The 25,586-nt window shown below is 41.0% G+C and overlaps 2 protein-coding genes across 2 annotated transcripts; one reads left to right on the top strand and one right to left on the bottom strand.

Moving 5' to 3' along the window:
- Positions 1-591: 591 nt before the first annotated feature.
- Positions 592-15,202, bottom strand: dhx30 (DEAH (Asp-Glu-Ala-His) box helicase 30). Its single transcript, XM_033982631.2, has 19 exons — positions 15,031-15,202; positions 14,738-14,874; positions 14,542-14,652; positions 13,279-13,542; positions 13,038-13,187; positions 11,838-11,990; positions 10,612-11,073; positions 8,944-9,324; positions 7,818-7,896; positions 7,642-7,746; positions 6,957-7,132; positions 5,732-5,938; positions 5,580-5,661; positions 5,252-5,445; positions 5,023-5,182; positions 3,431-3,588; positions 2,869-2,972; positions 2,642-2,781; positions 592-1,943 (listed from the first exon to the last, which is right to left on the bottom strand). Exons 1-19 carry the CDS (start codon positions 15,200-15,202, stop codon positions 1,690-1,692), a joined length of 3,489 nt encoding a protein of 1,162 aa, XP_033838522.1. The 3' UTR covers positions 592-1,689.
- Positions 15,203-16,205: 1,003 nt separating this feature from the next.
- Positions 16,206-19,698, top strand: LOC117385471 (chymotrypsin-like elastase family member 3B). Its single transcript, XM_033982758.2, has 7 exons — positions 16,206-16,270; positions 16,343-16,514; positions 17,601-17,726; positions 17,822-17,958; positions 18,715-18,857; positions 19,444-19,596; positions 19,673-19,698. The coding sequence occupies exons 1-7, from the start codon at positions 16,231-16,233 to the stop codon at positions 19,688-19,690; spliced, it is 789 nt and encodes a 262-aa protein (XP_033838649.2). The 5' UTR covers positions 16,206-16,230; the 3' UTR covers positions 19,691-19,698.
- The last annotated feature ends 5,888 nt before the right edge of the window (positions 19,699-25,586 follow it).

Genomic DNA, 25,586 nt, shown 5'->3' with positions numbered 1-25,586 from the left:
CAATCCAAACAAATGGATTATATTTTAACTCAAAAACCGTCTCGATAAAGACACAGTAACAAAGACTAACTGAATATGTTAAAGGGTCTGTATGTGATTTTGAATGTATTTGAGTCCACATAAATGCTCTTTAGCTGCTGTATAGTCTATGTTATAGTAAAAGCAGCTAAAGAAGAAATAAACTGAGACATGTCGACGCATTTTGCATCGTATTTTCTTTGGTAATAACTAATACAGAAGCTACTGGTGTTTTTTTGTCCAGGCAAATAGTTCGTCAAGAGTCGTAAGAAATCGACTGTGACTCTATCCCAGACACTTGATTCTCCGTCATGGTGTTAAATGGTAAACAGTCTCTCAGTTTTATCGAGCGCTTTTCCATCTTCAAAGAGGAGGGTTAAGTGTCTTGCCCAAGGACACAACAACGGTATTCATCTATAGGAGCTGGAATCACACCGCCAACCTGTGGGTCAGTGGATCCGACCGCCCAACCTTCAGATCAGTGGACAAACACACCAACTGAGCCACTGTTCATCTAGACGTCATTTTATTGGAGAGTGGGGTCACTTCTCCACAGATCTGATATGCAAGTTCCCATAGTGCTCCGAATCTACAAGCTACAGGTCAAATCTGTGGAGAGGCAGCGCTGCTCCCAAGAAGAATTGGTGTTTTGAAAGGTATTAAGTTGAAGTGTCTTGCCCAAGAACGCAACAACAGCATTCATCTGTAGGAGCTAGAATCACACCAGCAACCTGTGAGTCAGTGGATCAGTCAGTGGAGTGGGATTTGAACCGCCAACCTTCAGATCAGTGGACAAACAAAACTGAAATAGGAAGATACTGGAGAGAACTGCAGTAAATTTCAGACTATAAGCCGCTACTTTTTCCTCACGCTTTGAATCCTGCGGTTTATACAACGGTGCGGCTAATTTATAGACTTTTACTGACTAACGTCCACCGGGGGGCGCTCTCTAACAGTAAACGCAAAAGTGAGACAGACGTGGGGAAAGATTCTGCGCTGAAGAAAACACGAGTTTTGATTTTGAACTGACATTTTGCGCATAATGACACAGCCTCATCATGAAAAACACACGAAGAAATGAGTCAAAGAAGGAAATAGAGCCACTGCACGTAAGTTTGACCAAAAAAGAAGGAAATAGAGCCACTGCACGTACGTTTGAAGGAAATAGAGCCACTGCACATAAGTTTGAAGGAAATAGAGCCACTGCACGTATGTTTGAAGGAAATAGAGCCACTGCACGTAAGTTTGACCAAAAAAGAAGGAAATAGAGCCACTGCACGTAAGTTTGAAGGAAATAGAGCCACTGCACGTAAGTTTGAAGGAAATAGAGCCACTGCACGTAAGTTTGACCAAAAAAGAAGGAAATAGAGCCACTGCACGTAAGTTTGAAGAAAATAGAGCCACTGCACGTAAGTTTGGCCTCAATGAATTGATGGTGCGACGTTGAAGGCGGCAGTAGGAAGAACTTAATGTAAAAAGCAAACACTTACATGGCACTGACTATCCCAGGCAGTCGTTTCTGTGTCATGGTGCAATATCACTGCGGCAGAAAGGACTAAGTGGGCGGGGCTAACGGTCAAACTCAAACATGTTCCCCCGTCACGGTTTGAATCACACACAGACCCTTTAATGTTAAAAAGAACACAAGGACGTCTCATAAATCCTGTCGTTTCAGTCCACCTCACTGTCACTGTTCTGGGAGTATGGACTCGAGTCTGTGTTGTTGAGAAGTTGGACGAGCAGTGACACCAGTTTGCCGTCTTGTGTCGCGTTGGTGGTTATATTCTCGGGGTCGCTGAGGTTTCTGTGTAACATGGTGAGGATAGACGTGCGCAGTTCCCACAGCAGCTCCCAGGTGTCGGCTTCCATCTCACAGCGAACCAGAGCGTGTCCGGGAAATGACACCTCCACCCTGTCTCCACGCACTGCCACACAAAAACAAAAAACAAAACTAATCGGAAATGAAATTAGAGTCAAAGAAGTCCCAGGATCTCAGTGCCCAAGAATTGCAACCTCTTTATATTAATTTATATTAGAGGGGGCCCATGTGAGGCTTCTTGTCCCGGGCCCCCAAATTTCTGTTGACGGGCCTGCAGGTCGACTCTAAGGATCAGTACTACGTGATCATGACTGAAGTTTAAAAATCAAGATTTACTTTTTACATTTAATTTTAATTTGGAGTGAATTTTTATGACTCAAAATAAATGTAATAATAATTAAATATTCGATTTAATCCGTTCTACACGATCCTGGGTTTTTATTTCTATTTATTGAAGATATGAACATTAATAACAGACAAATGAGGACTCAAAACACTCCTGTTAGCGCTAGCAACAGGTTTGATTGACAGAGTTGCATTATTTTCAACACTCTAGCTACTGATTGGCTCTTTGGTTGCTATGATACTCGCAGTTGGAATTCCTTAATATGAAATTCTGCTCCAGATTAGCCGCTATAACTGCTCAGGCCTCGATGAGCTTCATTTAGAGCTTTACACAGTCTACGGTCACTACACATCTTCCCTTCTAAATAAATAAACACAAATGAAATAGCTACATAAGTAAATGCATCACCAGTGTGTGTTAAGCTCAGTATCGTGGCAGGTTTGGTGTAAAAGTCTGACCTCTCTCGTGGATGTCACAGTCTGTGAGCAGGAGCAGGGCCAGAGGGTGAACAGCTGAAGAGTCCCTGATGAAAACCTGACCGTTGGACTTGACCGCACTGAAGAATGTGAGCCAGCGACACGGCAGCTCCTCTTTCCCTCTAAAATAAAAACATGAGAACATTTACGTTGTTTACAAACTTTTATCTGACAGTTGTTGTTCTTGTGGATAGAAGTAAAAATCAGACCTGTTGACAGTCGAGCGGTGAAGTATCACTGGACCGGTTTTTGTTCTAAAGGACAAAGTGTTGGGTCTGAAGCGCCCCCCTTTGGTCACAAAGCCTCTTTTTACCTGCAACAGAAAACATTTTAATATCAGGGAATAAACTGAGAAGAATAAGAATGGAGTACAAAAATAAAATGGAAAACAGAACTCGAAAAGTTTTAGAGCAAACTCTCTGTCTCACTCCCCCTTTCTCTCCATCTCTCTCCTCGTCTCACCCCAACTCTCTCTGTCTCACTCTCACTCTCCATCCTCATCTCACACCCCCTCGCTCTCTTACTTCCGCTTGCTCTCTCCCTGTCTCACTCCCCCTCCCCTCTCTCCATCTCGCTCCCTCTCTCTCTCTCTATCTTGCTCACCGTCTCACTCCCCCTCCCGTCTCTCACTCCCCCTCCCGTCTCTCACTCCCCCTCCCGTCTCTCACTCCCCCTCCCGTCTCTCACTCCCCCTCCCGTCTCTCACTCCCCCTCCCCTCTCCCTCTCCCCTCTCCCCTCTCCCCGTGTTCTCGTGTGAATCTCCTCCACACCTGTATGAGGTTTGGGTACAGTCCTGCGAGCAGCACGGCCTTGAGCAGCTCGTTGTCGGTGCTGTGTTCGTTGTAGATGGAGCTCTGCCTCTGACACTCACTGGACCGAGACACGAGCTCCGCCTCAAACAGGTTTTCACTGAACTGAGAAATGAGACCTGCAACACAGAGGGACAGTTTAGTTCTGCTCTGAAGCACAATAATTACTACATCAACTTATTGTTCCTTTTCATTGCACTATTTATGCATTTTTTCTTATTTTCTTGTAGTAGTAAGCCTTTCAAGACACACAAAAATGAGCATTATTATTATTTTTTTGAGCATTATTTAATCACTTTACACTCTGCCCTGGGACAGACTGACGGAAGTGAAGCTGCCGATCTGTGCAGGCTCAAACTGTTTATCTGCTGTGACTGAAAGGGTTTTATTCTGCCTCGTCTCTTTTAATGCTAGTTTTATGATGATTATTTATGTTTGATTTGTTGCATTGTGAGGAATTGTGCTGTACAAATAAACTTGTCTTGCCTCAATAACCAGGCCCAGCCCTGACAAGATCAGACTTTAAGAATCTGGCATGGCCCCTTTGTTCTGCTGGTGGCATTTTTAGTGGTTTAAGTAGTTTCAGTTTTATCGTGCATCATGATATTTTTCTGTTGCAGTGTGTATATTCAAAGTGTGTGATTGTGACAGGTCTAGAATTACGTCTGGGTGATAAGGCTCGGTATCATTAACATTTTGTCAGTACGATACAAACCTCAAACCAGTGCTTTTTCAATTTGAAACAATATATTTCAAATCAATTAAATATGATTCAGTGAAAAATAAAGGTTTTCATGACCCTTAATGATCAGCCACATTTTCCCAATAAAACAACAAACATTAATGATGCATTTATCTTCCATTTACTGAAGATAAATGAACATAATCAAGTGCATTTTGTTTAGTGCATGTGACTAATGAGAAGAACACATCAAACTGTTCAAGCTCCACATTTACATGGACAAGTGCAGTTTAGCAGCTCAAAGATCACAACATATCGACTAAAACAACTGTGATACTACAAGTTTTTCTTAAACCACTGTCTATGCAGAACATGTGACCTGTGATTGACTGTTTTGATGATTAAAACAGGTGTATTTCATATTCGCACAAACAAGTTTCTTTCCTCTAAACAAGTCACACATTTGTAGAGCTGTGACAGAATACTTAAGTAAAATTTACAAAAAAAATATTGTTACAGCAGCTCACGATATCCATACTGTATAATTAAATTAATACAATACAATATATCACTGTTTTTGCACACTTCTACTGGGCGATGCTCCATTTAGTCTTAAAAACATAAATTAGCTTCCTATACATGAACAATACAGGTTTTAAACTATCACGATTTGTTTATAGTATTTTTGTGACCATGACAGTAACTTCTCTTTCTGAAAGTCTGAACTCCAAACCACACACTTTTACTGACCGTCCTGGCTGCAGTCGTGTTCATTAAAGACCCAAACTGATCATTAAATTGAACTGAGATTCAGTCAATTCTGTTTGTCAATGAACAGTCCTACTTCCAACGCCAAAAGTTTGAGACGTACCATTGATGTAGCGCAGGCTGGTCCTGGAGAGAGTGTAAAGATCCAAAAACTCTTCTCTCTCGTCCCGGTCGCCCTCCCTCTGCAGCCGCCTCCAGCCCGAAACCACCTCACTCAACACCAAGTAATCGCTGTAGTTCAACTGACTCAACGATTCCTTTGCCTACACAGTCAAAATGATTATGAATACATTTAAAAAATACAATAAAAAACTTGACTAAACAGTAAAAACCTTGTTGACGAGGGCCCTGTTCTGGAGGCTGTTGTGGAAAGGGTCCCTGGTGAGACAGGCCGCCACAGACAGCAGGGGGAGCACACAACGAAACAAAGCTCCCAGGATGAGGACTTTACCCAGACGAGGGTCACATGACATGTACGCCACACGCTCTCCTAAAGGGGTCAGCGTCTCCGTTTTGTCCAGAACTCCTGTGAAAAGTCAACAGTGTGAGAGAGCGAGCCAAAAGAGTGAACCTGAATGTAAAAGTACTTTCTAATATCATTACTTTTAAGATCAAGTTTGATTTTCCTGTGGCTCAGAGAATATGCGTAGCTCTACTTACCAATATCTTGTAGATTTTGTACAGCGTCCTTCACTGCCCCTTTATCAGGACAATCCAGAACTTGTGCCAAAAAATCTATAGCCTTTAAAAACAAACAGACTTGAGTTCATTAAAATGCGATATTAAAACACGTTGTTGTTTCTGGGATGTACCTGGATACTTGGACTGTGAATCTTAGCTTGCAGGACTAAATTTTCTAAAGGTGTGCGCAGGATCTCAGGGATGGGGAAAGGAGCCATAGACTTCAGCTGCTTCTGTGAAAATAAGTGATACGAGTGTCCGGGTTGACACCGTCCAGCTCTGCCTTTTCTCTGGGTGACGTTGGAGCGAGAAATCCAAACTGTGTCCAGACAAGAGACCTGAGAATAATAATACTACATGTTATACTACATTTACTACATTTAAATGACTTGAATGTGGGGTCAAATTAACTGAAATAATATGAACTGTGCAATGAGTGGAGTGTGTAATATTTTATTTGTTTGGCCTTTTCGTGAGTCCAGCCCTTTGGATATAATCCAGTGTGTTTACATTTATGTTGTGTCATGTCTGTCCATTAACACTGCCCCCCCAAAAAATAAAATAAAAAAATAATCAAAATTAAAATACAAAAAATATATATTTACTAAATTGTGATAAAATCTAAATTCAATAAATAAAAGACTTTTCAATAAATGAACATTGAAAGTCTTTTTTTTTTTATAAGACCAAACACAATTGTGATAAATGAATATTTGAGAAAAAAATATATATATATATTGCCCTCATTTTGCACATGAATAATGGACATATATGGAAAAACCTAATTTAGGATATTGCAACTTTGAAGGAAAACAAGGTGTAATAGTAATAATAATAATAATAATAATAATAATAATAATAATAATAATAATAATAATATTAATGCAAGACTAAATGTAATAAAAATTAAATGTAGCAAAAAACAAGTTGGTTTGGCTTAATTCATAGACTGTTTATATAAATGGAACACAGCAGCTAGCAAGTTAGCCATGTCCAAACAGGAAGTGATCACTTCCAGCTCCATCGACTCCAATTCACTTTTTATTGAAAAACTGTCCTCTCTCTGTCTCTGCTGCTTCAGACTCACTTTGGTCTTAAATGTTCGTATTAACCCTCTACATGATCCTGGGGTTTTTATTTTTTATCTCTTATTATTTATAACCATTAATAAGAGAAAACAAGAACCTTCATGCTCCAAGGTCGCTCCCGCTAGCATTAGCAACTCTGTCATTTAAACTTGTTGCTAAGCGCCTGTTCCTCGCTGTAACTGCTCTAACCTTGATGATCATCGTTTGACTGGAGCCGGACGCTGTGGGTGACACTTCTTTACACAGACTAATTAATTTCAGCACTAACCTTTGTTCTCGGGTCGTAGTTCTGCTCCTTGTGCATTCCAGTGTCCACCACATGCACGATGTCGTCTATCGTGATGGACGTCTCTGCGATGTTTGTGGTCAGAACTATTTTCCTCTGTCCTGGAGGCGGGTGCTGGAACACGGTCTGCTGATCGGCCACTGATAAACTGGAGTGAACTGCAAGAAAGTATTATATTCAGAAAGTTCTATATTACACAAAACTGTGGCTTTAAGTCATGTTCCCTCCTCAAAAACAGACCTGGAGTTGTATTTAGTTTCATTCACATGTTTAACACTTATTAGTCTGTTACATCTCCAAACCTCAAAACGCTCTGTTCCACCTTGTGATGTCATCAAGTTTCAAGTTAAGAGCTAACTTTTTTTTTACCTTTTGTTCCGTAAAATCGTCAATTCCAGGGATGAAATGATCCAAATGATTCTAGTGAAGGTGAACACCACTAGGGGAGCACTTCCTGTATTACCTCATGATGACATCACAAGGTGGAACAGAGTGTTTTTCACTTGAGAAAATAACTTTGCAAGGTTTGTGTGTTAAACATGTGTGTATCGAAAATCAGACAATATTAAAACTAATAAGAAAAAAAAAAAGTGTTTTTCATTATCACCGAGTATCGAGTCTATTCCTTCACTACTGACTTTTCGGCAACATTTGTAAGAAAACTCACGAGGCAGAATCATGTGTTTGCCTGTTGAAAAATGCTGCTTAACTGCGAGCTTCTCTTGGACCAGTTTGATGTCCTGCCATCCAGGAAGAAAACACAGAACGGCTCCTGGAAAGAGAAAAGTATTTTATTTCTGACACAGTTTGTGATCATGATTTCCTGCTTAACAAACACGTTACCTGGCTCTCCACGTCTGTCCACATGTTCAATTACATCAGCGACCAAATCCAGATCGAGCGTCGTCTCCTCTTTTCCCACCTGAGATCAGAACGAAGAAGAACACGGAGAATCCTGTGACATCGGATTTGCAAAATACTCACTCCTGCTTTAGAACAGGGCTGTGCAAATTTAAAAAAAAAGGGTCAGTCTTTTATAATTGTCCATAATCCTTCTAATCAAGTGTTCTATCGGGAGGTCAGACTTTGAAGGCGAAAATTTGTGTGTAAAACAGAACAGTTTAAATCAGACCTATTGAGCTTGTGTCTCTATGGTTCTCATCTCTGGATCATTCTGTTATAATTTACACATTTTAAATCACAATATTCATTTAAAACCACTTCATAAAAGAAACAAATCCTCTGACTTCCACGTTAGAAAACTGTGGTGTCCAGTGGAGCTGACGTCGTCGTAAACGTCATCACAACAAAGCGCCTCATGCTGTAGCGCCCCCTATGGACAGATGCACATCACACTAGAGCAGCACTTTATTTTCCCCATTTGGACCAAAATGACGACGCGACGCTGCAGAACGAGTACGAGTATCAACGATTAAGAAAATAAAACTGGAGAGGGAAGTGCGGACGTCACAGTGGGCGTGTCACAGGGGGCGTGTCATAGTGGGCGTGACACAGGGGGCGTGACACAGGGGGCGTGACACAGGGGGCGTGACACAGGGGGCGTGACACAGGGGGCGTGACACAGGGGACGTGTCACAGGGGGCGTGTCACAGTGGGCGTGACACAGTGGAGGTTAAACTGGGTCAGATCCACAAAATGGCGTCTTGAAAATAAGCGATTAAAGATTAAACTCAAACATGAGTCAGTCCAAATAAAACTTTGATAACGTGGTTAAAAGATCATCATTGATCTGTTTTAAAAGTTTTGTTGTTTATTTTTTAGGAAATAAATATTCAAAACCATTTTTATTTGTGATAAAAGTAAATAAACTGAAAATTGTGATCAATCTATATAACACATATAAAACAAACTCATGCATAAATAAGACGCACACTTTGTTTAGGGTGCTGTAATGTAAATTTAAAGAAAATAAAACATAAATAAGTAAAGAATCCAGCGTCCATCTCACCTCAGCGCTCTCCTCTCCATCTTCTCGCGGCAGGGGCCTTCCCATCTCCCTCAGGACGTCCTCCAGATACCTGTCCCTCACCGGGTGCATGAAGCCGGGCACCTTCACGACGGGACAGCCTCCAAAATAGTGGGACAGTCTGTGGTTGTCTCCGGTGGCGCTCATGAGCACCACCTGCAGGTCGGGGTTCTCCTCCAGGGACGTGCGCAGCAGGGCCAGCAGCAGGTCTGTGTTTATGTCCCGCTCGTGAACCTCGTCCACCACCACGTGACTGACGCCTCTGAGCGACGGATTCGACTGGATCTTCTTCAGGAGGACGCCCACAGTGAGGAACAGCAGGGCCCCTCCGCTGTGCTCCGGGGGCCGGCTCTCGAGTCTCACCTGAGAACAAGGTAGAAACAAAAAGATAGGAACAAATCAGCATCACCTCTTTGATTTGTGATGCTTCTAATCGTATTATCAATTGGATTATTCTGTTAATTTTTCCAAATAATTGTCAATACAGAGATCTGGATCACACTGTGCGCAGTTACTTTAAAAGATCCCAAATTACAGTATTTTCTATGTTATAATGTTGTTTCCTCATCACAAACAGACCTGAAGTTGTGTTTTGTTTCATTCACACATGTTTGAGTTCTTCTCTCAAACTGAAAACACTCTGTTCCACCTTGTGATGTCATCATGTGGTGATACAGGAAGTGCTCCACTGTGTTTTTAAACTCCACGCACCTTCATTTATAGAATCATTTGGATCATTTCATTCCTGGAATAACTGACAATCTCGACTGAACTAAAGGTAAAAGGAGCTGTTAACTTGAAAACTCCCACTTGATGACATCACAAGGTGGAACAGAGCGTTTTGAGCTTTGTAGATGTAACAGACTAATAATAAAGTGTGACTCAAACGTGTGAATGAAACAAAACACAAGTCCAGGTCTGTTTTTGAGGAGGAAACAGCGTTAAAACATGGATTAAGTCTTAAAGGTGTTATATTACGCAAAGGGAAAACTACATTTAATATATATTTACTGTGTTAGTTAAAGTATTTGCCCCCTTCCTGAATTATTGCAAATTTATCACATTTAAAAAGGTTTTAAATTATCAAACCAAATTGAATATTTCGTAAACACAAGTTAAATGCAGTGTTTAAATCATTATATATTAAAAAGGTCCTATATTATACAAAATGGATGAGTTTTACTCCATGTTATAAATGTGTGAATGAAATAAAACACAACTCAGGTATGTTTTTGATGAGGAAACAATTAGAACAGATCAGAAAATAGTGTAATATGGCCACTTTAAAAGAGGAATTTGCATTAAAAACCTGTCTGGCCTAAACAGTTATTGGGGTGTAAATACTTTTTTCAAACAGGGCCACTCTTTGGAGTAATAACACAGCATTTTTTACTATAATTACAATTATACACCAATGAAATGGGCTGTCATGACAGCTGAAATAGCTTTTAAAGTTTAAAAACATTGTAGTTTATCCAGCCTTTGAATGGGCGTTTCATTTACTCTTACACCTGTTGTTTACCTATATCTATTCATAATATTAAGATGATTATTCTTTTAAACTATCAGCAACTTAAATATAATCATTAATAGCAATTATTTTGGCCATGATGATGGTGACATCACATGTGCGTATCGTCCCGTGTTTACCTGATATCCCACAGAGCGTTTGAGAGCCGGGCCCATCTCCTGAGCCACTCGATGAGCCACAGACACGGCGCTGATTCTTCTCGGCTGAGTGACCAGGATGTTACAGTTGGCTCCTGCTCCTTTCCGAACCCGCTCCTCCAACAGAAAACGTGGAATCCTGGTGGTTTTCCCACATCCCGTCTCCCCTGCGATCACCACCACCCTGGAGGACCGGACCGCAGACAGGACCCTCTGACGGTGAGCGTCGACGGGCAGCTCCACGGTGAAGCCGGGGTGTGCGCTCTCCCACGCCCCCTGCAGGTAGGAGCTGAGCTGCTCGGCCTGCTGGGAGGACAAGGGTCTGTAGGGTCGGCCCGTGATGGCGTCCGTCAGAGGGTCTTCGTCCTCCTCTTCCTCCTCCTGCTGTTGAGACGCCCGCTCCTCTTCCTCCCACAGCTTCTGGACCTCGGCTGCCGCTGGATACTGAAAAAAATAATACTGTAAGTAAAGTCAAGCACAGTGATGGGAAGAAACTGGACACATGTAACGAAAATACACAGAATACTCATTGTATAATTGTAAAGTATTCTAGTAGAGTTACTTTTTCATTTGGAGATATTCAGAAAACAGTTACTGACAAACACATTGTCGTACCTGATTATACAGTTTTGGCTTTAAACTGCTGTTTTAGTAAAGAAAATAGGCTTTTGTGACGAGCCCATGTGAGATTTTCCGTTATCTAAATCAGTCATAAATAAATTCAGAACAAACAGTGGAACAAACATGAAGCTGCTGGATTTTTTTTAATCCTTTGTCATGTTTTTACACTATAATATAATAAAGATGTATTTAGAATGCAGTACTTGGATTGTTCCATGTAACAGAATACATTATAAATCAAATACATTAGGACACAGATCAGAGAATAGTGGAATATGGGCCTTTTATTGTATGATTCAGGATTCTGTAACTCACTGATAAAACTGTATGGAATATTTCTTGCTTTAACTTTTATGGGTAAAATGTCAGTTCAGTATCTATGAGCTCATCAACAACTAACAAATCACCTTTTTCTATTTAGCTGTAATGCAAGTACCAAAAACTACTCCAAATTTGAACTTAACTTCTGCAAAAAGTGTTAAAATAAATATGTTTTCAGATAAGTACTTTTAAAAAGGAGGAGTAACAGTTTTTCACTATGTCAATGTAAAGGCTTTTCATTTGTCTACTGTAACACACAGACCAACCTCTGAAAGATACGATTTGATGCTGTCCTCCAGATACTCAGGGACGTCCAGCAGAAAAGGGCGTCTGTCCCTGGCTCCAGCCTCCTTCACCAGCTCACGGTGGTACTTCGCATGGGTCAGGGGGTTGTTGTTTTCATCCAGCAGCTCAAGTTCCTATAAACATATTGAAATATGCACTTTCAGACAAAATTTTGGACAAACCCTTCAATTTTTTCTCCTGTATTTTTAGTACTTTCTACATGTTAGACACAAAGGGAAGACATCAAATATATGAAGTAAGACATGGAATTATGTAGTAAAGAAAAACTAACACTATTTTTTTTTTTAATGGGCAGTGTCCAGCAGTAAAATGACCAGAACTGAAGCAGCAGCTTGGATGAGCAGACAAACGTCTTCACTCTAAAACTTTTGCCCTGATCAACACCTCCCTCAGGGTCAAGGTGTGACAAGGAGAAGGCTCGCTGCCCTTAGCTCTACTGACTATCTAGCAAAAAAAAAATAAAAAATCAACAAAAGACAGAAAGGGGCAACGCAAGGAGAGGGAAGGAAGGAAAAAAGGGGTAAAAAAGAAAAAATAAGATCCTCACTAAAATCATTTTCTTATTTTTTTCTTCTTTCTAAATTTTCCACATTTTCATTCATATTTCAGTTTTTTTTTCTATTTTTCTGTATTATTACTTATTTCTGTGTAGACTCTGCACACTTGACTGAGCGACAGGTGCATCAGAGTAGCACTTGATCTGAAATGTTAAGAAAACTCCCGCACACCGTGTCACTCTTGGTTCAGTTTTATTCAAACAACGTTTTGGTCCCTCTGACCTTGTATATACACACACCTGAGAAAGGCCAGATGGACGGAAATGGTGTGAATAAAAGTGAACCAAGAGTGAGACAGTGAGCAGGAGTTTTCTTAACCTTTCAGATCAACTGTTTTATTACTTACACACACATACACACAGATGAAATTCTTATTGTCTTGTCACTTTTACTTCAAGTCAAAATGTCTAATGTCGTTATCATTTTCTATTGTCTCTAATATCACAATAATAAACAAACAAAACTTTTGTCCAGTTGATACAATAACATTTTCTTTTGCTATGGATCATACCTGGACGACTGAGAGATTACACAGACATGAACCTGTTTTTTGTGTGTTTTTTTTCCTCTTTCCACTACTGATAAAGGTAAAATGGTGGATACCTTGAGTTTTAAACATGCTAAAGCCGCAGCCCTCTTCTCTGCGGTGGCTCGGTTGTTTGCGGTGGCTGTAAACTGCATCTCTTCAGGCCAGCGTAGTGTCAACTCACATTTTTTTACCTTCCCTCCAGTTATTTTATACTGGGTCAGCTCCTAGAAACACATGAATACAGAAAACACACAAACAACAAATCAAATGGGAACTTATTTCACTTTAGGCTTGTCCCTCGTTTATGCCGCTCACCCTGATTCTTTGGGATGAGGTGGCCACTTGAATGACTCTTGTGAGGAGAGATTTGGGTTGTGGAAAAAGGGAAACCGCTTGAGTAACTTCAGGATTTTCTTGAATAAGTGTCTGTTTTTGTCCATTTGACACTGATCTAGACATATGAAAGTCGCCTTGGCAAAAGTCCTCGTCTTTGTCAAAGAGGTGTGAGTGCAGCCCTCCTCTCCCTCTGCCCACTCTTCTCTGGGGGAGCTGATTGTTTGGACCGATCACACCCATGTCCTGAAAGGGAGAACAACAATGCATTATCCTTGTAGTCACTGAGTCTTTGTTTGTCAAAATTCCCTTAATTTGATACAGGACCCCTCTACTTTCACTTTAAGACCATGGACTCTATATATAAATGGACATAGTCAACTTACTAGCCGCCGCATTCTAAACAGGAAGTGGTCATGGGTGCACTTCTGACTCCATCAACTATGGCTCAAATTCACTTTACATCCAAAAACTGTGTCCCCTCTCTCTCTCTGTACCTGCTGAGACTCGTCATTTTGGTCTTAAATGTTCGTATTAACCCTCTACATGATCCTGGGGTTTTTATTTCACTTTTGTGTCTGTAAATCAAGATATGAACATTAATAACAGACAAATCAGGCGCCTTCTTTCCCCAAGGTCACTCCCACTAGCGTTAGCAACAGGTTTGATTGACAGCGTTGCTAAGCGCTCGCTCCCTGCTAAACTAGGAAAGGGGAGGGAAGAAAGGAGCATTATCCTCAACAGCCTTGCTCTGAATTAGCTCTTTGGTTGCTATGATACTGGTGGGCGGAATTAGAAATATGAAACTCTGCTTCAAATTAGCCGCTATAACTGCTCTAGCCTCAATGAGCTTCATTTGGAGCTGAACGCTGTGGGTGACGTCACGCTTAGTCCACTTTACACAGTCTATGCTTCTCACACAAGTTCACACAGGCATGGTATAGGTGAAGCGCTTTGCTCAAAAGGTACATAAACAGTTGACAAATGTATTGACAGCTGTAGTATTACCATCTTTTAATCATTTGGCATGTCTCTAACAAAGTAAAAGACAAAGTTAAATCTGTCAACTGGACAAAAGGAGTGAAGACGTTTGTACTTTCTTGTTCCTGTGTATCATGTTCTCTGTATATTTGCTTTTTGTTGACCTTTATGTGAAGCATTTGTCCAGCTCAAGTCGTTTTAACTGTGCTTTATAAAGAAACCTTAAGTGAATTTATATAAAAAGAAATGTACAGACAAACTTACTTTGAGTTTGTGGCACACAGCAGCTGCAGCAGCTCGTTCAGCATCAATCTTTTTAGAAGCAAACGCCTCTTCTTCAATTTTACAAGGCCATAACACTGTCACTGTTGCTTTCTAGAGTAGAAAAGTTGTCAAAAATCATATTTATTCAAGATGTTCGTTTATTATCAGTGTATTTGTGCTCATTTCTGCTGCTAACCTTCACCCCGTCATATTCACTGCAGCTGTACTGGACCAGTTTGGACGTGTCACTGATGCCCAAAGATCGAGAGATTGTGTTGTGCAAAAGACCCTTAGAATCTGGAAATTCCTTCAAAAGACGTGGATTAAAGTTTCCTGGAGATAGAACAGTTACAAAAAGCTTCTGGTTATTTCATATAAACATGTCAGGGTGGAAATGATAAAAGAATTTCAAAGAGGATGCCCTTGAAGTCACTGCAGACACACAGCTGTCAACAGTTAGCCGCGTTAGCCGCCGGTGCTAACACTCACCTCTTTTCCCATGATGCACTTCTGTTCCGGGGTCCTGGTGACTCCGGGCTTTAGTCCGATACCAGCGCATCCCCTCGCTCCAGTTTGGCGCAGTTTGGGCTCTTATTTGCGCACATTTGCCCAGATTACAGAGCGCTCTCATCCGCACGAGTAAAACACCGGGTAGCGCCATCTTTAAACTGAAACTTCTTCTTCTACGGCGACAAACGGAAGTGATGGATTTTCCGCCATTTTTGGAGTGAAGTGAAGTCACAGCGCCACGTGTCGGTGTGGAATTTTGTCAATAAATGAGCTCCAGATATTTTTTTATGATGATTTTTTTATTGTCAGGCTCAGTTGGTAGAGTGATCTACCAACTGACTGATCTGAAGGTTCACGGTTCGAATCCCACTCTTAACATAAAGATTATTATCACCCCCAGTGTCTGTAGAATAGTGCTGTATAAAAATGTGACTATTTACTGTTGTGTCAAGTTATATCTGACTAACTAACTAACTAAATATTAATACTTTTAATTAATACTTCTATAATAATAATATAAAATCAAACTGTATGTCCTGTACTGTATGTTGTGGAAAAATTACAATTCTAGATGAAAAGTAATCCATTTACAAAACCCCTTGAGTTTTGAAATACAGAAAAAGGTTTATTCTTTGTTACAGCTGATACGGGGCCCAGGCCTCCCCTGGACACAGACTGGGAGCCTCTGGCCTCTCAAGTCTCCCTGAGTCTTTCTCCTAGAGCATCTCTCCCCCCAAGCTCTGAGTATTTTATACCAGAATGACAAAGCTACATTCATTTCAAAGCAGAGTGACTTTTGTTTCACACCAAGAGATAATGAACTTTTACACTTAGACAGGTAGAACAACAGAGAGTTTCCTGTGGGATGGAGACAGAGCTTCACACATGTTAAAGTCTGACAGACACAGATCAAATACATTTAAACACATATGATAAGAATATTGTCTTTACAACATGAATATACTTAAATTTCCATCACAAATACAAAAACACACTTATAAGGCCTTTAAAGGTTTAAACTATATGATTAATGTCTATTTACTTTTGTTTACTTTGATAATAAGATGTTTTAAATGAGTGCTGACACAGTCACCTCGCAGCTGTTAAAGGGGAGGAAAAATCCCAGGGCTGTGTACAGTGGCCCATATATCGCTGCATTAACCACTTGTTGGAGAAGAAATGGAGCTGGCACTTGTTCTGCTGCTGGGCGTGACAGCTGGTAAGGCCATACTTTTATTTGTTCACTATTTTCATACCAGTTTAGGCGCTCAGTGGGTTTGTTTTGTCTCAGTGTGTGGGTGCGGCGTGCCCAGCCATCCACCCAACACAAACAGGGTGGTGAACGGCGAGGAGGCCCGGCCGTACAGCTGGCCATGGCAGATCTCCCTCGAGTCGTTCTTCCCCACGTGTGGAGGGACCCTCATCGCTCCCAACTGGGTCATGACGGCCGCTCACTGCATCACGTAAGAACATGTTCATGTTTACAGCCATTTTTAGGACTTCAGACGCTCAGTTTAAGCTGATCCTCTTCATAAGCTCCTGGTACTGGTGGATTTCAGATTCATACTCTCAGATGGAGTAAGTAACTTTTATATTGTTAACACTAGACTTTCCTCAGCAAAATTTAAACTGGATCATTTATATTAGTTCCTAAACACTGGAACTGGCCACAGCACAACAAAAACAACATTTTAACAGTGCTCCACCTGTATTAAATATTATCGATCAACAGAATGTTGTGAAGCAGGGCCGGCCGTAGCTTTTAGTGGGCCCTAAGCAGAATGTGTCTCTGGGCCCCTGGGCAGTGGAGGTGCCTGGGCTCAGCTGTTGGTGACTCACATTTAACAACATTATGACTCTGCTCTCATCACTTTGTCCAGTTGTGTTTCTATTTATGTGACCAAAACACTGAAATGTTTTAATGTAACTTGTAAAACAGCGACTCAAATGTACCTCAGGGGCCTCAGTGCACCTCAGGGGCCTCAGTGCACCTCAGGGGCCTCAGTGCACCTCAGAGGGGTAAACACATAGACAATACAAATATAGGCTGCAGATATTTTGCTACTATATACAAAACAAAACAAATGTAATCTTCATTGAGGGATATTTAGGCTGCTGTAAACACCCGAGCATTAAAGTTTCTAATATAACGCTACATATTATATTATTATTAATACAATTGTACGGGCTCTTGGGGGCCCTCTGGTGGTTTTGGAGCCCTAAGCAGTTGCCCTTGTCGGCTTATAGTCTGAACCGGCCATGCTCTCGGTTGAGCGTTTGTCCACTGACCCGAAGGTTGGTGGTTCAAATCATTGGTTGTCGGTGCAATTCCAGCTCCTACAGACAAATGCTGTTGCTGTGTCCTTGGGCAAGACACTTAACTCCCCTTGCCCCCAGTGTGTGTGTACTCAGGTGTATGAATGTATGTGTGACGCAAAGTGTTTTGAGCGAGCCATTTACCATTTTGAGGACTTTCCCCGCTCAAAAAGACATATTTAGTTTTTACATTGTTAATCGCTATGGCAACAGGCCTAATTTGTCATTCCTAGATTCCACACCTATAATGTGGTCCTGGCTGAACATGACATGAATAAAGTGGAGGGCCCTGAACAGACGATTAGAGTGGAGAAAATGATCCTTCACCCGAAATGGAATAAAAACTGTCCATCTTGTGGGTAAGAAAAAGTAAAAGCAGCTTAAAAACTGCAACTATTCAACAAATATGTCCTGAAACGTCGATAGAGTCGTAACTGCTGTGTGTTTTCTGTAGTAATGACATCGCCCTGCTGAAGCTGCAGACCAGTGCTGTCCTAAATGATAAAGTGCAGCTGGCCTGTCTCCCCAAACAGGACAGTGCTCTGCCTCATAACTCCCCCTGCTACGTCACGGGGTGGGGACGCCTCTACTGTGAGTCGACCTCCTCGTTTGAGCCGGCCTGTACGGCGGCCATTTTGTTTTTGTTTAGTAAAAGATATCGTCAGTGTCATGTTTTAGAGTTAAGGTTTTATCTTTAACTGAAAAGGGCAGAAATGAGTGAAAACAAAAGTGGAGATTTGACACAGACGACTTTTTTCAATCCCAGAGCCTCAAACCAAACAATAAACAAACTCAACATCCAAAACAATATGACCACGTAAATAAAAACTTTAGGCATCTGTACTTTCCTTCAGTAGATTTTACAGTGTGTACTTTTTACTTTTACTTCACTACATTTTTGAACAGGACTGAAAAGTAAAAGTACTTATTATTATTTGAGACCTGCTGAAAAGGCTGAGGGTTTATTTTTAACACATTCAAACAAAAATATACAAATAAAAACAGCTGGAAAAAACTAAAATAAAATCAATTGCTTCTATTGAACAAAATTCAGCTCAAAATCACCACATTTGAAGCTTTATAAGACTAAAAATCTGTGAAATACTTTTACTTTTCACTCTTTAAGTACATTTTTAAATAGGTACTTTAATACTTTTACTTAAGTAGATTTTTTCATGTGATACTTTTACTTGAGTATTTTTTTGCTCTGGTATCTGTACTTTTAGTTAACAAAATCAGCTTCATAAAAACCTAAATGGATTTAGTCAAAAACAAACATCTTGACTTGAACAACTACGACTGAATTAAACTTAACTCTGGCTCTTTTATTATTTCCGTTTCCTTCAGCGAACGGTCCTCAGGCCACTAAACTCCAGCAGGTGCTGCTCCCAGTGGTGGAGCACAGCGTCTGCAGTCGGAGCGACTGGTGGGGCAGCTCTGCTAAGACGACGATGGTGTGTGCGGGAGGAGACAGCAAGTCAGCGTGTCACGTGAGCAATAAAATATCACTAATATATCACTAATGTCACCATCACTAAAATGTCTGGAACACACGTCCTGGTTCTTAAAGGCGACGCTGTTTTCTCATCTGTTCTAATGTTTCCTCCTCAAAAACAGACCTGGAGTTGTGTTTTGTTTCATTCTCACATGTTTAACACACAAACCTGCAGAGTTCTTCTCTCAAACTGAAAACACTCTGTTCCACCTTGTGATGTCATCATGTGGCGATGCAGGAAGTGCTCCACCGTGTTTTTAAACTCCACCTTCACTAGAATCATTTGGTGTAAATAAAATCCTCATTTAGTCCAGGTTTAGTCCTGGTTTGGTCATTTGGATCATTTCAGTTCTTGATTTGTCAGTCTTGACTGAACTAAAGGTAAAAGGAGCTGTTCACTTGAAAACTACCACTTGATGACATCACAAGGTGGAACGTCGCAGACTAATAATAAAGTGTGACTCAAACGTGTGTGAATGAAACAAAACACAACTCCAGGTCTGTTTTTGAGGAGGAAAACAGCATTAGAACATGACTTAAATCTCGTAAGAATCCATTTTGTGTGATCTGGAACCTTTCAGGGCGACTCTGGGGGTCCACTGAGCTGCAAAGGCAAAGACGGCAGATGGTACGTCGAGGGAGTGACCAGTTTTGTGGACGGACGCGGCTGCAACACCCCCAAGAGGCCGACGATGTTCACCCGCGTGGCCTCGTTCATTCCCTGGATTAGTGAGGTAAAGATAGACACGACTTTATCTTATGACCAGGGCCAATTATAACCCGATAATGAAATGTTCTGTTCCTCTTTAGACCTTGGCCGACAACTGAAGCTGAGCACGACGTGAAAACTTCAGAATAAAAGCTTTAAATAAAGTCCAACAGAAAGAAAATGATAAACAGCATTAAACTCTTACCTTTTTCTGTGTCCTTCTTAAATATGTTTTAATCCACTTTTGGGTCGGAACAAAAACATTGATTTATGTTTCTTTTTTAAAATATAAATCAGTTCTATCTTAGTCAAAATACATTTGTGTATTTACATTTTTGATTAGATTTTTTCAGTCTGATGCAGAATTATTAAAAGGGACTCTCTCTGTTTATAAGTAACACCCTGTTTGTAGATTAATAGCAGCTGCTGTTACTGCAGCCCTAGACTCCACCCAGAGGTCTCAGGTCAGAGGTCAGCTCCTGTGCCCAAAGCCAGGCTCAAGACCAGTGACTATGACTATGGAACAGCGCCCTCTGCCTGTCAGATCCTCTCAGTCTTTAACACAGTTTAAGACCAGACTGAATCCCACCTCTCCTCCCTGGTATTTAACACCACACAGGACATACAGGTGTTGTATTGTTCTGTTCCTGTGTGTCGTGTATCTGTGTGTTTGTTTTTTGTTGACTTTTGTGTGAAGCACTTTGGTTCAGCTCAAGTTGCTTTAAATATAGAAACAAACTTTAAATGAAATAAATTGTTTTTGGAGACGTTAGGTAACATGTGGTGACAGCGTGCACTCCTGTCCCTCCTTTGAAAACACCACACGAGAACATTTCCTGTGTCTTATGTTGTTTGAGGTTCTGCTCAGTGTGAGCGCACATTCAAGTGTCTTTCACCTTCAGTTCATTTCTGTTTTGTTGTTGTCATTTTGCATAATAAGCCCTTTTTAGAATACTGCCAAAAAGGTGAGTACTGAACAGAACTACTTCTAATTTTTACATTACAAATTAACGTTAAAATATCAAGATCAATGTACTGCAAGTCTTATTTAATAAATAAAATGACACAAAGGACAACAGTTTTCTCCATTTTAGCCAAACATGTAAATGTGTAGAAGTGTCATTCACGTCTTTGTTAAACTCACTGTGTGTGGCCATTTTCTGCTGGTTTAGTGTGAAGGAAAATGAGTTTGTAATGAATCATTTAATGGCATTTAGCAAATAGAAATAATTCTGTTAATCCTAATGGACCTAAAACAGGAAAAGTTTAGTCTGATTCATGTCAGACAGAGAGAGAAAAAAGCAAATGTGTCTTTTTATATAGTGCATGTAAACTTGTGTATATATGATTAGTGCAGGGGTGAGCTGTACAAAACAGTGAGGGACGTTCAGAGGAAATCAGAGGCTTAAGTCATAAATCGTATATGACAGAAGATCCAATTCCCAACACAACATGATGGGCTTTATGTTTTAATCATTTCATCTCATATATTTTTAAAGACTAAAGTAATTCAACCCTCCCAACCATTAAATGTGCCCTGTGCATCTTCCCCAAAAGGGCGTCCTCTGCTCGAGCCCCTGGACATGAATGAGTTTAATGCTGTACTGTGTAACAATCCAGGCAAAGTAACATCTGTATGAAGAAGCAGTTGGTAAACCCTCATTCAAAAAATCCTACTGCTGATGCCACGTGGTTTACAATTACTGCAATCAAAATAATGAACTGAAAACTTGAAACTACATGTATTTTGAGACTTTAGGGGCAAATTCAGATAAGGGACTTGATGAAATAATCAGTGAAATTGAGCAACAAAACACAATTGATAAAAACTTCTCGATGATGCCAAACAAATCATTTTAGAATTCAACTCAGAATCAAACCACAAACATGAACTCACAAGTGATCTGCAGAGGGTGGTAGCTGCAGTGAAGAAGACGAGAAAGATCACTCCCAGATGAACACAGATGGTGAGCTGGACCCTCATGGCTCTGTCCGCAAAAGGTCGTCTGATTCAGGTGAGGACGGGAGAGGGAAAAACCTGCATCATCGCCACGTTTGCCGCCTTCCGAGCTCTGCAAGGACAAAAAGTGGACGTCATGTCCAGCTCTCCAGTTTTAGCCGAGAGAGACTTTAACGACTGGAAAGATTTCTATAAACCAGTCGTGTTTGAGCACGTTCAAAAGCCCCAGTGTGAGTCCCAGCTAATAGTGAAGAGCACTGCTCAGTGTGGATACTTTATACACATAAATTACAGTCACAAGCTAGCTAGCATTAGCCACCAGTTTTTCAAAAAGTCTCTGTCACTTTATTGTTGAAACTCAAACTCCTAAACAAGACCATGAACTGATCACAGGCTCTAGAAAATGTGCTGTTTGAATCCATTTTGTGTTTTTTTTTCTTGAGTTTTCAGAAAACATATCAGTGTGTTTGCTAATGTGTGCATTATGTCAACAAGGTAACTGCTAAACATTCTACCATAGACATACATGCAGAAAGTATCAATAATCAATAGGAAAAAAACTGGTCCTTGGAAGGCCTCCTGGGAGGATGACATCACATCCTAGAATCTGAAAAAACAACCAATCACATTAAAGAAATAAGAAAAATATTAAAATGACAAAACAGTGGTCCGTCACTCTATCGCGGTTCACCTTTTGTGGTCTCGCTGTTTCGTGGATGTTTTTTTTTTACAGTGTATAAACGTGCATTGTGTTCTGCGTCCTGATTGGCTAAGGGACTGTAGACCAGACATGAGCAAACTACGGCCCGGGGGCCTCACACGGCCCTTTGGGTTTATTAATCTGGCCCGCCGAACGTGACCAAATTATATTAAAATAGATAAAAGTAGGCGAAGCTCTGGCCTGGAAACACCTTGGACCGACCGTAGGAGCTGGAGGACGTGTCTGGGGTGAGGGAAGTCTGGGAGTCCCTGTTTGGACTGTTGCCCCCGCGACCCGGCCCCGGATAAGAGGAAGAAAATGGATGGATGGATAAAAGTAAACATATACACACACACACACACACACACACATACATATATATATATAAACATATATACATAGAGAGAGAGAACTAAACTAAACAGAACTAAACCAGGACTAAACCAGGACTGGACCGGGACTAAACCAGGACTGGACCGGGACTAAACCAGGACTGGACCGGGACTAAACCAGGACTGGACCAGGACTAAACCAGGACTGGACCAGGACTAAACCAGGACTGGACCAGGACTAAACCAGGACTGGACCAGGACTAAACCTGAACTATATACTATGGACTTAATCTAGTTGAAATGACTCAAATTATAAAAAGTTCATAAACCACAAAAATTCGAGCCTTGGTTTAAATGACTTGAAATAGGAAAATGAATCTGCAATGAATTTAAATAAATATTTCCGTGCTTGTGTGTGAGTCGTAGTGATTTGTGTAAATTCACTATGTTAATCCTGCAGTGTTCTGGTGTGAGGAAACCATACACTGTTTATATAAATGGACATAACTATCCTGCTGCCGACACGTTCCAAACAGGAAGTGATCATGGGCTGCACATCCGGCGACTCTGGCTCCAATTCACTTTACATTGAAAAACTGTGTCTCCTCTCTCTGTAACTGCTGCTGTCAGACTCATCATTTTGGTGGTGATATGTTCGTGTGGACCCGTTCTACGTGATCCTGGTGTTTTTATTTCACTATTGTGTTTGAGATATGAACATTAATAAGTTACAAATCCTCCGCACTGACAAGCAACTGGAAGTGGAACCTGCATGTCAAGGTGTCGTCATAGCAACACATACAAATAACCCACGCTTGGCCCATGCACTCATCGTTGCGGAAGCATTAGGCCCTACGCCCTGTATGGGCTCAGGCCTAAGTCCAACCATGATCGGGAGCATTTTCAATGGAGATACATTTATACGTTGTTGTGGAAAATTAAAGCCAAAGGAAAAGGAAGGAGTTCGTCCTCATCCAGGATCAGGTTTGTGGAGATGCAAGTCTGCTGACCACAAGGTTTTCAGTGGAATAAAGACAACCAAAATGAAAAAATGTGCTCTTATTTTTGGCTAAAAAGTGACTTAATGTGACTTTAATTTGTCATTTGATGACATCTGTCCTTCCTTAACATTGTATATTACCATTTAGTATAGAAAAAATATAAATATAAATAAATACAAGTTTTATTAATATCAGATTTTTACCATCTTCAAAAAAATATGAAAAATGTGACTAGGTCATTTTAAATAGTTTGCACTGGTCCAGAGTTATTAAGATAAGACGTTAAAGTGACTAATACATTGATTTTGGCGTTCCACCACTGACCTGAGGCACACATCACATGTAAACACAATCACAATTCCCCTTGTAATGTTTCCAAAGATCTGAAATGCCCTGACTGCTGTTGTTGCACCACACGTCCATTCACTAAACCTTCAGCTGACAATAAAGACGTCAAGTGACAACTAATTACAAGTGCGTCTCTGTGGACAATTATGAGTCACTACACAGTTGTCTGTAAACAGCCGAGCATTTAACCAGCGATTAGAATGTGTGGGCTTTTATTTGACAGATTGGCCGTGCGGTGCTGTGTCCTGGTGTTGTGACTGCTGTTTGTATGCAGGCAGTAAACAGACAACAGGACTAGTTCATTTTAAATGGTTTGCAGTGATTATTCCTCACTTATCTTCTTATCTTATCTTTATGTGCAGTTGCTTCTGAATGTGCAGACACAAACCTTGCTTGCTCCTGCTGCTTCCTCCTTACTTTGCTTTTTAAATAATTTTACCTCTTCCATTGCTGGGAGATTTGTTACTTATGATTTTCTCTTAAGTAGACCAAGATTTTTAAACCATTTTCACTTTTTTTTTTTTTTTACAAAATTTTGGACGAGCCAACAACATGTCCGCGGGAAGAAACAAAAGGAATTCTTTCTGCGAATGCTGTCGGAACTATCAACAACAAATTATTGAGCTACAAGCACGGATATTTGTTTTAGAATCTGAAAAAGGACTTCACCGAACGCTTCCTGTGACCTCCAGTGGTAAGCAGCCCACAGTTACTTTCAGAGAAGAGAGTGAAAAATCTGCTACTTTCAACTTAAACCTGAGTGATACGGTGTCTTTTCCAAAACTTTGTAAAGACAAGATTTTCAAGCCAACGCGACAAGTGATAAGAGACAATGCTAATATAGTTACATCACCCAAAATACAGCTGACAAACAGATTTTTACCACTGTCACAGACTGATGTTGATGTTAATATACAAACAGAAAATGGATTTTTGTCGCAAAACAAGAGCAATGAAGTTGGCAAAAGAGCGGCGGCAGACAGGCGGTCTGTGCCAAACGTCAAGGTCAGAGGTACGCTGCTGCTAGGAGACGGTGCTATCAGAGATGTGACTCACAGAGGAATCCAAACTTGCTCGTACCCCAGTCACACTGTCTCTGAGATTACAAAACTCCTCCCAAAAGTTTTGTCAACACACCAAGGAGCTAAACAGCTGAATGTGCACGTGGGTGCAGTTGACACCAGAATGAATGAAACTGAAATCTTGAAAAAGCATTTCATTTAATTATTTGAGGAGCTTGGTAAAGTGGAGGTTAAGACTTTCATCAGTGGACCTCTTCCTACCATAGACAGAAGGAAGATGAACAAATTTACCTGGCTGCTTCAGCTGAACACATGGCTGTTCAATGAATGTGCAGCCAGAGGACTGCACTACATTGAGAACTTTGATCTTTTCTGGGAATGAGGGGACCTGTTCAAGGGAAATGGCCCACACCTGAGCAGAGGTGGAGTAAGAGTGTTGACGGATAACCTCCTCCACGCTCTGAGAAACCGGCCTGGACAGGGTCCTGGGCCAGTGAGAGAAAAGAGGAATGAGAGAAGCATTCCTGCTGCACCAACCACAGACCGAGCCAATGTGTCAGCACCACCAGCAGCAACACAACTACAACCACCACCTTCCCCAGCGAAGGAGTCACCACCAGCACCACAACCATCTCCCCCAGCAAAGGATTCA

Source organism: Periophthalmus magnuspinnatus, chromosome 17 (genome assembly GCF_009829125.3).
Source record: "Periophthalmus magnuspinnatus isolate fPerMag1 chromosome 17, fPerMag1.2.pri, whole genome shotgun sequence".
NCBI classification, from domain to species: Eukaryota; Metazoa; Chordata; class Actinopteri; order Gobiiformes; family Gobiidae; genus Periophthalmus; species Periophthalmus magnuspinnatus.
This window is presented reverse-complemented; position numbering and strand designations above follow the sequence as displayed.